General features: G+C 42.6%; 1 protein-coding gene across 1 annotated transcript in view; it reads right to left on the reverse strand.

Annotated features, from left to right (window-relative positions):
• LOC125456412 (serine/threonine-protein kinase N2-like) overlaps positions 1–14,581 on the reverse strand; it is a 116,999-nt gene that overhangs the window by 35,211 nt on the left and 67,207 nt on the right. Inside the window, exons 4-6 of the mRNA XM_059648102.1 lie at positions 2,708–2,837; positions 2,065–2,213; positions 1,765–1,978 (exon numbers count right to left, since the gene is read on the reverse strand). Of these exons, the coding sequence (XP_059504085.1) occupies positions 1,765–1,978; positions 2,065–2,213; positions 2,708–2,837 (493 nt within the window). The remainder of the gene's footprint in view (positions 1–1,764; positions 1,979–2,064; positions 2,214–2,707; positions 2,838–14,581) is intronic.

Consider the following 14,581-nt stretch of genomic DNA (forward strand, 5'->3'; position numbering starts at 1 on the left):
TCTTTGTTCATTGACATTCCCCCTCCCATTAACTGTGCAAGTCCTGCCCTAGTTTGCCTTACCAAAGTTGCAACATCTCACACAGATCTACATTAAACTCCAGCTGCCATGTCTAGGCCCACTGGCCAATTTGATTATCTCCATATACAATAGAATGTTCATCTTTTCTCACTGTCCACTATACCACCAATTTTGGTGTCATCTGCAAATTTACTAGCCACACCTCCCTTATTCATATCCAAACCTTTTGAGAGAGAGGAGACAGATCTGCAAGCTGATAATCATTAGGCAAATGGGTCATGAAGTCCCACAAAGCAATTGGATTTGGACAGCAGTATCACTTTTTTTTTCCCCTGTCACAGTCCTGCCTCATTAAGATGCATGGATCAAAGCATGATACTGCTTCATAGATGAGTTGGTGTCATTTTGAACAATAAGAAGCTCTTCAGAGTATTTCATATCAATGGTGCCACACTTGTACCTTCAGCGTGTCTTTGTAGTGCTTCCCTAGTCTTCTCCTGGAAAACTAGCAATTTGACAGATGAAGTCGTGACCAGGCCATGGAGAAGCTTGCCAGCCAACTATACAATATGTCGAGCCCATCTTAGTTGATTTTGCAGCAGTTTTACCTGAACGTTGTCGAGCTGTCTTCAAAACAGGACAGCACCGTTTGCTCAACAGTCTTACCATTGAAACACTGGTGAAATTTCTCTAGCTTATGGCATTGCTGATACCCAGTCCAAGTCTCTCAGCAGTACAGGAGTGTGGTGACAACCACCTTGCACACTAGAACTAGTCACCACACAAGGCAAAGATTCCATCTCACAAGAGCGTGACAAGATATGCCACACAAACCATTGGGAATGGTCTCCATTTAACAGGTTTTGATTGCCTTAGGGGATTCAGAAAATATTTTCATCTTCCCTCCTACATGCACCTTAGCAAACAAAAGCAAAACCTACAATGGAAGTGGTGAGGTCAAGGTAAGCATTTGAAAGGTGGATTATTGAACAGTGGGAAATGTAGCTGATTACATTGGCAACACTGCAAAGTTTGGGCCACTGCAAGATGGCAGTAAGCAGCCTTGGGTTTAAGATAATTAATTAATCTTGGAAACAAGATGGACAGCACATCCACTGGGATTAATCAAAATAGCTGGCTGAGAACCTATTTGGAATGAAGCAAATAGATTCTGGCTCAAGGTGACATATCAGATATACCCACAAATACGGCGAGACAATGACTAAAGCACAGCAGCAAAGGAATAGCTTTGCAAGTTGCTTTAGTATATATAGATGAAGAATCTATATTTGCTGATAGCATCACCAATGGCAATGTGAAGGAACAAAGAAATTTGAGACTTTGAACACAAGAGGCAGTCTGTGAAAATGAGAAGTGCAGTAAGAGACTTGACTGCATTGGAATAGGTGAAAATGGAATCGGGAGAAGACACTTATTGAGGGTGATCTCAAGAGGGATGCTGATGGTTGGCAGAACTGCAGTCAACTTCAATGCAGTTGACATGGGATGAAATATTGGAAAAGTGCACTTCAATGGCGTTAGAAAACAATAGCATGTCAGAGAAACATTTAACATAGAACTACAGAACTTCCCTTCTGAAAAGGGCAACACAACAGTTACATTGTCACCTTCAGAATGGAGTTTCTTTACACACTTGAAATAATGATTATAATCAGCACTATTCTCCTGCATAGCCACCAAACTCAAAGTAATCTTGACAGTGAAGATATTGGAAATACACACCTGTTAATGCAGCAGGTTTGGATAGGGTGCTGTACTGATTCTGTGGATAAATGACACTGTGACGCGGACTGAGAGCCGGTGAAGAAACCATTGACAATTCATCTTTGATAATACTGCTCTTTGGGTGGTTTTTTGGAAGCTCATTCAGTCTTTGCTCCAATGAGTATTTTAAAAGATCCAATTTCTGACTTGATTCATTAAATCTTGCTTGTGCCTTGTTGAGAAAGAAAAATTACTTCAACTAAAAATACTGAAGTTTTACAGTAGTAAGTATACAAACTACATTTCTTTTAAAAGTACCTCTGAAAGTGCTTTCTTATCAGGAACCTTTCCAGACCCAAGAAGTCGCATAACATTTTTTGCTCCTTCAGCCACTGCATACTCTATTCTGAAGTGATGCCTGAGCTCTTCAACCCGAAGCTCTAGGGGGCTTATCACAGGTTTCGTTGCTGAAATAGAAATTTTAACCACAGGTACAGATGATTACTTTGCAACTAGAATAAAGCAACATGCAATCAGTTGTTAAATCATTCAGTGGTGATGAAACTTGATTGTTGAATACAGAATAATGTCCTTTTCATGAAGAATTATCAATAGCTAGGCATATTTCAAGACATTTGAAATGCTGTTCACATGGTATCATACAGTCATACAGCACACAAGTCGATCAAAGTCAAAAAATTAGAAACCCTGGTGATAATCTTTGTATTAATGCATCTCCCCAAAGCAATGCCATTACAGAAGAGAAGGTTAAACCAACCTATATTACAAGGCAAAGAGCTACAAAGTCAGAGGTTTAGGTGCATCACTGGGCAAACAGGCTAATCTTTACAGAGAATTGTTGAATAGCACTTTTTACATTAATGTTAAATGTTCATAACCTCTAAAGGCTACTGAGATAATGGCACCTACAGCTCCTTCACATTTTAATTCTAGGTCTTACCTATTCCATCTGAATTTTCAAAGACTGCTTCACTAGTTTGTGTTGATTTAAGAATTTGCATCCTAATAACTTCTATTTTTGTCTTGCTATCCTGAAGCATTTGTTGAGCTGCAGCTAATAACTTTCGATCCTGTAAAAATGAAAATAAAAATGCTTAAATCAAATGTTCCCAACTTTAAAGATAATATTTAACAAAGCACTTGCAAAGTGTAACAGACTTGAATTTAGAACACCAGCTCACCAGATGTCAGTTGATTTATTCAATCCGATTTGATATTTATACCAGTTGACTCAGATTTCACTTTGTACAGGCAAACATTACTAAACAGAATCCACAAATAAAAGCAGAATGGAGCTGAAGTCCAGAAATTGAAAGACACAATGTCGGTGTCCCTGCCAATACATTTTTCACAACTAATTTTGTCGTTCTTTGCTTACATCATCACGATCATTCCTCTCAAGATAATTAGCTGCAATTGGACATCTACAAATAGATTGATTTAATTTATTATCACATGTACCTCAGTACAGTGAAAAGCTTTGTTTGCAAGCAGTACAGGCAGATTATAGTCAGCAAGGTCATACAATCACAGGGTGAAGAAAATTTGAACAGAGTAAGGCATGCAGGTTATACCGTACAGGATGTGCATTAGACAAGACCAATATTAGCAAGGTCAGTATTATTTGAACCTAGAGTACATTTATCAGTCAAATAACGGCAGGGAAGATGTTGTTCATGAACCTGCTGTATCAGTGTTCAAACTTCTGTTTCGACAGCCTGACAGGAGGTGGTTGTAGGGGAGCATTACCGGGGTGGGATGGGTTCTTGATGCTGTTAGCAGCCTTTCCATAGCAATGAGGCGTGTAAATGAAGTCCACTAATGGGATGCTGGGTTTTGTCATGGTTTGAGCTTTTTCAGAGAATTAGTAGAACCTACACAGTGTGGAAACAGGCCCTTCGGCCCCACAAACCCAAACTGACCCACAGAGCATTCCACATAGGGGGATGTTTCTATAACTCACCTAATCTATACCCTCTGAACACTATGGGCAATTTAGCATGGCCAATCCACCTAACCTGCACATCTTTGGACTGTGGGAGGAAACCCATGCAGACACGGGGAGAATGTGCACACTCCACACAGAGTTGCCTAATAGAGAAATTGGACCTGAACTCCTGGCACCGTGAGGCAGCAGTGCTAACCACTGAGCCACTGTGCCGGTCCTTAAGTTGTGCACACAACCTTCTGTAGGTTCTTACAGTCCTGGGCACAGCAGTTGCTGTTATGCATTCAGATAGTATGCTTTCAATGGTACACCTGTAAAAGTGTTAAGGGTCCTTATAGACATCCCAAATTTCCTGAGCCACCTGAGGAAGAAACATTGTTGTGCCTTCTTGAATATCACATCTACTTGTGAAGTCCAGGACAGGTTGTTGGTTCTCGTCACTCCTAGGAACTCTATGCTAACAACCCTCCCAACCTCCACATCATTATGTAGCTTGAGGAGTGTTCTTCTCTTTTCTTTCTGAAAAGAATTAGGAGTTCCTTAGTTTTGCCAACATTGAAAGAAAAGTTGTTACCATTGGATCATGTTACCAAGCCCTTTATCTCCTTTCTGTATTCTGACTTATAGTCATTTGATAATCCTACCAAGGAGGTGTCATCTGCAAGTTTGTAGGTAGCATTCACTTGGAATTTGGCAATGGGAGTACAGTAAGGGGCTGAGAACACATCCTTGTTTGGGAGGTTGCGGGGGTGGGATGTCCAGTGACATCGGGAAGAGGTGCAGATGTCTATCTTCACTGATCGTGGCCTATGGGTCAGAAAACCTGAGGATCCAATTGCAGCGTGAAAAAGTCAATGCCTTGGAGTTTAGAGATCAGTCTGGAGGAGATAATTATGTTGGAGGTGGAGCTGTAGTCGATGAGCAGGAGTCTGATGTAGGCGTCCTTCATGTCCAGACGTTCCAGGGATGAGTGCAGGGCTAGAGAAATAGCGTCCACGTTTGAACTGTTACATCGGCAGGCAAATTATAAAATTACTGCAGTAATGGAAATGGTCACTTTTGTTTCGAAACTTCGTACTTTATAACAGTTCTCCAATTTCTGAAATATGCTTAATTCTCCTTATTCTCCTTTGCCCCCCAACCACCCTGGAGGATTGGGGGAGGGGAAAAGAAAATTGCACATTCTAGATGCTGGAACTACACTGATAGCGTTGGACTACAAAGTAAAGGCATGTTTTGAATAAAAGCATGAACTGGGCTAAGAACATTTTGTGTTTTTCTCTTCAGAAGCACAGGCCCATTATACATTTCCAAGTTTTCTTTGCCCAAAATAACCAAAAAAATTGCAAAAATCAAGCTAATCTGTAAAATTCCAAAAAAACAGTACTCTTGGCTGTACATCTTTTTATTCTACATTAGACAGATAACTATTTTAGTTTAAAACACAGGACAACTTCAAACTATCAGTCCTACAAATAAATTTATCTGTAGTATTCAATAAGCCAAATCAGTCAAGATCAGATTAGAAAAAGGACAGAAAACAAAAATCAACTATTTTTACATATGTGCATCTTTAACACTGTGCGTCAGGTAGTGAGCTGCAGAACATTTTTCAATGAGTGTCCAGAACACAAACTCTCCATTCTGTTTAGTTATTCCCTAACGGGCAGAAATTTCAAGATGCAACGTGTTCTATTACTGAGTTTACTAATATTAAAGTCTTCACGCTAGCCGAGGTTTGGCTTCTATAGAAAACAAACACTCATCTAGTTTTTTTGACTACTTAGTCTAGTCAGGCGGAACTCTGATGCTTTAGCCCCAAGAAACACATGCTTACTTTCAATGCAAAAAAAATGCAGGCGATAATGAATAATGCTTTGGCACTTTAATTGAACAGTGCAGCTTAGTCTTGAGATCGCACTGCCTTAATGCCAAACAAAATATGCAGTGGCGTATAGCCCAATGGACCAGTTTCCCAGATGGTTTTCTGAATAAGCTGTACATCCAGTATGTTACTGAGCCACTGAATCTGAAGGCACCAGGTTCAATCCAGGGACGATGCTGATCACAGTCAAGACTATAAAGGGAAGAGAGAATTGTAGCGTGGCCAGCCTGACATCGGGAGTGGGGTAAATGAATTATAAACCGATTTAAAAGCATAGCACATAGAAAACAGTGATGATGGGAACTGCAGATGCTGGAGAATCCAAGATAACAAAACGTGGAGATGGATAAACACAGCAGTTTTCTGATGAAAGGTCTAGGCGCGAAACTTCAGCTTTTGTCCTAAGATGCTGCTTGGCCTGCTGTGTTCATCCAGCTCCACACTTTGACATCTCACATAGAAAAGTGTGACAGGGTCAACATGGATTTACAAAAAGGGAAAACATGCTTGGCAAATCTACTGGAATTCTTTGAGTGTGTAATAAATAGAGTTGATAGAGGGAGCCAGTGCACATGGTTTACTTGGATTTTCAGCAGGCTTTCAATAAAAAGGTCTCACAAAACAAATTAGTTTGTAAAATTAGGCTATGCTTGCTGACTCCAATGCATGGAAACTACGCACTGCTCTAAAGCAGGTTTCAGGTGGCATGGTCAGCAGTTTATTTTGTAAGAGGGGTGGAGAACCAGAGAGAGAGGGGGACAAGGAGCAGAGATGAGGAAGAGCTTTCCAGATTCTGGGGCTATACTATTATCGCTGCCCCACACCTCCCTGCCTTCTTGGCCCTCTTCCTTTCTTGCTCTGGGGATCCCTCATTCACATCTCTCTCTCGCACTTCTAAACCCCTGTCCAAAACTGCCTGCACTTCCATTTGCATCTGACATCATATGTAAAGTCGACATAATGACACCACTGTGTGTAACCATGCATTTCCCAATGAATGTGCATGCGTAGTTTCCCACAGTTGCCTGTGCCAACAAACACTGTTGTAAAATTAGTGCACGTGGGATTGGGGGTAGTGCATTGACATGAATGGCGAATTGGTGGAACCAGAGACAGTAAACAGTAGGAGTTAACAAACCTTTCTCTAAGTGACAGGCAGTGGCTTGTGTGGCACTGCAGAGATCAGTGCTGGGACCCTAGCCATTCAGAATACATACTAATGATTTAAGATGAAAGAACTAAATCAACATCTCCAAGTTTGTAGATGACAAAGCAGTGTAAAAAAAGTGAACTGTGAGAAGGCTGCAGGAACGCTTCAGTGTGCTTTGGACAGGTTGAGGGATAGCAGACATTATACGATGTAGATATATGTGAGTTTATCCACTTTTGTAGCAAAAGCAGAAAGGCAGATTATCATCTGATTGACAACAGATTGGGTAAGCAGGAAGGCGCAACGTGACCTAGCTATTCTTGTATTCCAGTCACAGTAAACATGAAGGCGCAGCATCAGGTGGCGATGGCAGCAAATGATATGCTGGCCTTGGTAGTGAGAGAATTCAAGTACAGGAGCAGGGATATCTTGCTGCAACTGTAAAAGGGCCCTGGTGAGAACACATGGAGTGCTAACCTTTTTAATCTGAGGATGGATGTTCTGGCTATGAAGGGAGTGTAATGAAAGCTCACTAACTGATTCCCAAGATTGCAGAATTGACATATGGAGGGAGGCAGAATTGAATGGGACGATATAAGATTTCAGGTGGAGAGATCTTGTAGAAACCTAGGAAATTCTAAATGGATTAGACAGGGTAAATGCAGAAAAAGATTTTCCTAATGACACGAAGTCCAGAACCACAGGTCAGTTTCAGGATATGGGGATGGGGAGGGAGAAAGGCCATTTAGGACAGAGAGGAGAAGAAATTTCTTCACCTCATGGTGAGTTTATGGAGTTGTCTGCCATAGAAAGTGGTTGAGGCCAAAAATGATTATTTTCAAGAACAAGTTCAATATGTTCCTTTAGTTGGACCATCAGCCATGATCATATTATATGGCAAATTTGTTCGATTGGTTGAACGGCCCACTTCTGCTCCTATTTTCTATAGGAGAAGGTGCTTCAGTGGCCCTGATTAAAGAAGGAGGAGCAAAAAAAATCAAGTGCTTCTACATCCTAATTTCCATTTAGTAATCCATATCAGAAACGTTTACGGCTATATCTCATGCTAGAATATTTAGGCCATCCATTAGTGCAACTTTGAAATGTTAATCAGCAAGCTCACACTTCAAGGAGTGTCCTGGACACTGCCAACTCCTGTATACACATATATCCAGATAAAAGGTCAACAGCTTCTGAATGAATATACTGACTTGCACTTCCAAAACAGAGGAGTGTGTAAGAAATAGCATCACTCAGTAGCATACTAAAAATATAACTGACTGACAAATAATGTAAAACCCTGAAATCTGATGTTTTTATTTTGGTAAACCGCAGTTCCTTTCAATATACGGTACTGAGGAAAATCTTAAAAATGTTAAATCATTTTTTGTGTCAGCAAATTGCACACGAAGAGAATGCATGCAAACCACTTGGGTGAGCGCCAGAGAACTTCCAATGACTAGGGGTAAATTTAGCCTCATTAATTAAGAGCTAATCAAACAGATGCGGAAACAACTGATTAAGTTGATTAGGAAGCCTCAGCATAGACTATGAAGCGGAAATGGTGTTCAACTAACTTGGAATGCTTTGAAGTAGTAACAGAAACAACTGGGGAGGGTAATGCTTTCGACTTAGACCCTTTGATCCAACTCGTCCATGCCGACCTGATATTGTAAATTAACCTCATCCCATTTGCCAGCATTTGGCCCATATCTTCTAAACCCTTTCTATTCATGTATCTATCGAGATGTCTTTTAAATGTAATAATTGTACCTGCCTCCACAACTTCCTCTGGTAGCTCATTCTATTTTTGCACCACCCTCTGCATGAAAGTGTTGCGCTTAGGTCCCTTTTATATTTTCCCACTCTTGTCTTAACCCATCTACCCTCTAGTTCTGGAAACCCCACCCTAGGGAAAAGACCTTGGCTATTCACCCTATCCATGCCCCTCAGTTTTATAAACTTCTAAAGTCACCCCTCAAACTCCGACACCCCACTATTCAGCCTTTTCCAACAGCTCAAACCCTCCAACCCTGGCAACATCCTTTTAAATCTTTTCTGAACCCTTTCAAGTCTCATAACATCGTTCCTAAGAAGGGAAACCAGGATCGAACATAGTATTCCAAAAGTGGGCTAACCAATGTTCTTTACAGCCCCAATATGACCGCCCAACTCCTACACTTAAGCGTACCAAATGCCGCCTTCACCACTGTCTACTTGTGTCTGGACTTTCAGGGAGCCAAGAACATGCACTCTTAAGGTGTCTTTCTTCAACAACAATCCACAGGACCTTACCATTAAGTGTACAAGTCCTGCCCTGATTTGCCTTTCTAAGATGCAGAACATCACATTTACCTAAATTAAACTCTGCCATTCCTTGATCCATTGGCCCATCTGATCAGGAGCCAGTTGTACCCCAAGGTGACCTTCTTCGCTGCCAACTTGGTAGATTGAATCCCATGACCACTGTCATCTCAAAGGACAAGGGCAGTACACCATGAGAATACCATCACCTGCATGTTCCCTTCCAAGCCACTCACCATCTGGACTTGAAAATACATAGACTATTCCTTCAGTGTCACTGGCTCAAAATCCAGGAATTTCCTCCCTAATGCCAGTGTGGGTCAACCTACGACATGCTGACAACGACTGAAGACGACATCTCACCACACCTTTGCAATGGCAACTAGGATCGGGCAATAAACGCTGGTCAGCTAGCGACACCCACATCCAGTGAGGGAATTAAAAAAAAGAGTTACATGGATTTCCTGAAGGTATCTGATGCAGTGCCTCACAACAGAAAGTTAAAAAAGGAGATGGTACGAAAGGGACAGTGACCACAAAGACAAAATGGGCGGAGTTTTTGAAAATTAACTGTCAATGAATCATTTTTATGCTGGAGGAAGATTTGCAGTGGAGTCACCCAGGCCAGTATTGGGAAGCTTGTTTTTCCAGACCTGATTCTTGGTGCAAACGGCAATTTCCCAGTTTGGACCTGACTGTAAATTTGCAAAAATTGTAAGCTGCAAGGACAACAGAATGGAATTCAAAAGTACGTTGACAAGTTGGTGGGTTGGGAGGATAGGTGACTCATGAACATATATTATGAGGTGATGGCCGGAAGTATACAGAGACATTCCAAAATCGGGGGCACCGGTGCAGACGGGCCTAGGCGTTTATGTACACAGATCATTGAAGATAGCAGGACAGGTGCAGAGAGCAAAGAAAGTATAGCATTGTCTGTTGTATTAATAGGGGCACAGAATACAAGAGCAAGGAGGTGATGCTGAACTTGTACCTCAGTTGGAGAATTGGGTATATAGCAACTTTAACAAGGTCAGCCTGCTGGGCCTCAGAATAAGCTCCTTACTGGACCAGATGAAAAGCCCCAATCAGGGATTTCTGGTGGACAGATTAAAACAAAAGGAGTGTCAGAGATTCTGACACTGGATGCTGACTCCTACAATGCTGTGCCAGAGTCAAGGAATTTCCACGTGTAAGTAACAAGTAAAAACCGAAAGAACCGCAGGTGCTGGAAAACAAACTGCTGGAAAATCAGTTCTGACTGTCAATGGACCTGAAACAATAAACTTTGATTTCTCTCTCCCGATGCTACCAGACCTTGTGAGCTTTTCCTCTGTGGAATTACTTCAATGGCAACAAGAGTGAGATTAACGATGTATTAGTGAAGTAACCGTGCAAAAACACCTACTAACTGAAGCCCAAATGGATTTTAAGCAGACACAACAACCAATTTAATCACTGGAAAATGTGGCAAGTGGACCATACGGCAAGTGGACCATACGGCAAGTGGACCATACGGCAAGTGGACCATACGGCAAGTGGACCATACGGCAAGTGGACCATACGGCAAGTGGACCATACGGCAAGTGGACCATACGGCAAGTGGACCATACGGCAAGTGGACCATACGGCAAGTGGACCATACGGCAAGTGGACCATACGGCAAGTGGACCATACGGCAAGTGGACCATACGGCAAGTGGACCATACGGCAAGTGGACCATACGGCAAGTGGACCATACGGCAAGTGGACCATACGGCAAGTGGACCATACAAGTTTCAGGGTATTCTGACAGAAGGTACCAGTCTGATTGAGTTTAGGGAACACCACTCAGGACATATCTTGAACAGAGCAACTCTAGGCTGGACCACAGCAAAACCCCAGAACAAAGTCATGCCTCAGCCAAATGGTTAAAATTTTCTTCAAGATCTGGGCCAGCAAGCCAAGTTGCTGCTGGTATGTAGACTCGAGACAGCAAGAAAATCCTACTAGAGCTAAGGTGTGAGTGTAAGATAGCTCACAGGATGGTATCAAGGAGAGTGCACACTCTGGAAAGTCCAACTACATCTGGGTTGGAACAGTTAAGCTGCTTAACAACATCCAAATCAGAACTAAAAATATACGTCTGCTTAAATGGTCATCAGACCAAAGACTCTGCTAAGCAAGAGTCAGTTGAAGATTGTGAAGTTTGGTGCAAGAATTACAGAAATGACCCTGCCTGGGTAAGGGGCATGGTTGACACGAGGTCAGGGCCACTGATATGCAAAGTTTGGGTTGATTAGACAGTCCTGAACAGGCATGTGGACCAGCAAATGGTATGAGAGCAAAAGGGCAGCATGGTGGCTCAATGGTTAGCACTGCTGCCTCAGTGCCAGGGCCCTGGGTTCAATTCCACCCTTCAGCGACTGTATGTGGAGTTTGCACATTCACCCCATGTCTGCATGGGTTTCCTCCAGGTGTTCTGGTTTCCTCCCACAGTCCAAATATGTGCAGGCTGGGTGGATTAGCCAGGGAATGCAGGGTGACAGAAATAGGGAGAGGGTGTGTTTTGGTAGGATGCTCTTCAGAGGGGTAGCATGGACCAGGTGGGTTGAATGGCCTGCTTCCACACTGTTGGGATTCAATGAAAAACGTGCCCCACTCCTAGGAACAGTCAGCAAGTAGTTCACCCATTCCATCGAATGTTAACAAGACTTCTGAATCCAGATGATCATTATGGATATAGCCACACTGAATTTCTACCAAGACATTCTTGGTGCCAGAACTGTGCATTACGCACCGTCCATACTAGACAGAGTCGGAGGAACCTGACTCGATAGACCGCCCAGGAGGCACTCCAAGAAAAAAGGGCCAGCCTATGCCCTCCAAGACAGGGAGAGAAACATAATGCTTGTAATGAGGTCAGCCAGCTGGATATCATAGAATATAGAAGTATCAGAATATATTTGGGCTGTTAATACAGCCCAATCAAGGAGCCCTGGTTGACAGATAAAAAGGGGAGTATGAGATTCTGATAATCTAGGTGCTGACTATGACAATGTCGTGCCAGAGCATGGAATTTCCAAAAGTAAAAAAGGTGACAGTGACGAGTTACCAGCCTCTCAAGTTATTTCAGGGCACATTATAGGAAGAACGTAAGTGAACCAGAGAAATTGCAAGACCAATTTACAAGTGTGGCTCTAGGTATGAGAAACCTGAGCTATGAAGATCGATTGAAGAATCTGGGATTGTTCCCCTGGAGAGGCAGCAGCTAAGGGGAGATTTGACACAGTTTTTGAAAATCGTAAGCAGGCGGGACAGAATAGATCAGGTGAAGTTGTTTTCACCTGAAAAAGAAACAAGGGGGCATACATTTAAAATTAAGTACAAATGAAGCACTATTGATATGAGAAGAAATACTTTCATACAGTAAGGTGTTAGTGCACTTCATACCCTGTCTGAAAATGTGGCGATGGCAAGTTCAACCAAGGCATTCAAGAATGCACTGGATGGTATTTCTGATACTAATGATGTAGGATGTGGGGCAAAAGGCAGGAGAATGGCACTAAATCATATAGTACAGTCAGTGCAGGTACAATTGGCTGAACAGAGTCCTTCCGCACTGGAATACTTGTGATCCGGTGAATTATATTCATTAGAATTGCCAAATGTAACTTGCAGATAAAATTACTGCAAATTTCACTGTTTACTGTATGTGTCAATTTTGAAGTCAGTCAGTATAGGGAAAAGAACACTTTCCACTTGAGTACTGCTGAAAAGACAACATGGTCAAGCTTACAATCTTGCACCCAAGACACTTTGTAAAAATAGCAATTTAAGAGAAAACCCAGTATTCATACTGGAAGAGAGGAGAGTACTGATTGGTTGGCAAATGGTCCGAGTCACACAGGAGGGACTATGGAGAATGAACCCATTTATGCTGATTCACACTTAACTGCCAGGCTTTGCTTTAAAATTTTCCATTCTAGTAGCAGGTCAGTAACGAGTACTCAGACGTGGAGTAAAGACTTCTCTCTACCAAGGCTTCCCAATGTGTGAATCATGAAAACACATTCTGGGGTCATGAGCTCCAAGGCAGCACTGGCTGCCAGACAGCTCCAATTAGAGTCAGAGTCATGCAACATGGAAACAGATCCTTTGGTCCAACTAGTCCATGTCAAACAGGATTCCCAAACTTCACTTGTCCCATTTCCTGCATTTGGCCCATATCCTTCTAAATCCTCCCTATGCATGTGCGTATCCAGATGCCAGTCAAATGTTATAAACTGTACCTGCTTCTACTACTACCATTGGCAGGTCATGTTCTGCATGAAAAAAAATTTCCCCTTGGGTCCCTCTCAAATCTCTCCCCTCTCATCTCTCATCTCAAACCTACGCCCTCTAGTTTTGTGGTTGGTTTTCTTGCCTGCTGAGCTGGTTCATTGTTCGGCAGACATTGTTACCCAGCAGGATAACATCAATCAGTGCAGCCTCCGATGAAGCGCCGTTGTTTTCTCCCGCCTGGTTTTTAAACCCTGAAGTCCATTGAGCTTGATCACCTCACTTCCGGATTCCCTTCGCAGTGGAGTGTACATGGGGTTGAGTTCTGTGTGTTTTCTTCGTGGAGTGCTAGGCTTCTAGGAATTCCCATGCCTGTCTCCGCTTTGCTTGTCCCACTCGAGTTAGTGGTTCTCCTTATCCATGTGAATAGAGATGAGTGTGTATTGGTCATGACTTTTCGTAGCCAGTTGGCATTTGTGTACCCTTGTTGTTAGTTTCCTTCCTGTTTGTCCGATGTAGTGTTTCTCAGTCTCTGCAGGGAACCTTAGATATGACATTAGTCCTGTCCATAGTGGGTAGTGGGTCTTTGGTTCAGGTGAACAGTTGTCATAGGGTCGATGTGGGTTTGAGTGCCACTCTGATGCCCAGTGGTTGTAGGGGCCTTGTGCTTAGTTTCAATGTGTTCCTGAGGCAAGGTACTGTGATGACTGCATCAGGGCGAGTCGTATCTTCCTGGTGTTGTTCGTGTTGGCTTTTTTTGGATATACATTATTTTTGAAAACCTGGAAAAAGGTACTCCTCTTCTCAGCATAGTTCTGTGCTGTTTCAACAGTAATCATCCTAATATGAACAAACAAAGCTGCGTGCAAACACTACTTAAACAGACTGCAGCAACATAGAACTATGCCAAGAGGAAGAGGAATACCTCTTCCAAGCATTCAAGGATAATGGATATCCAAAGAGCTGGGTCAGGAGATGCCTATAGGAACAGCAGAAAGATTCTATATGGCCTGACACACTCATCACACTACCCTACATCAGGAACACTTCAGAACTCACCACAAGACTCTTACAACCGCTGGGCATCAGAGTGGCACACAAGCCCATATCAACCCCACAACAACTGCTCACCCAAACCAAAGACCCACTCCCTGCCATGGAATGGACCAATATCATCTACAAGATTCCCTGCAGAGACTGCACTACATCAGAAAAACAGGAAGGAAACTAACAACAGTACGTGAACACCAATTGACTACAGAAAGAA

Source organism: Stegostoma tigrinum, chromosome 8 (genome assembly GCF_030684315.1).
Source record: "Stegostoma tigrinum isolate sSteTig4 chromosome 8, sSteTig4.hap1, whole genome shotgun sequence".
Lineage (NCBI taxonomy): Eukaryota > Metazoa > Chordata > Chondrichthyes > Orectolobiformes > Stegostomatidae > Stegostoma > Stegostoma tigrinum.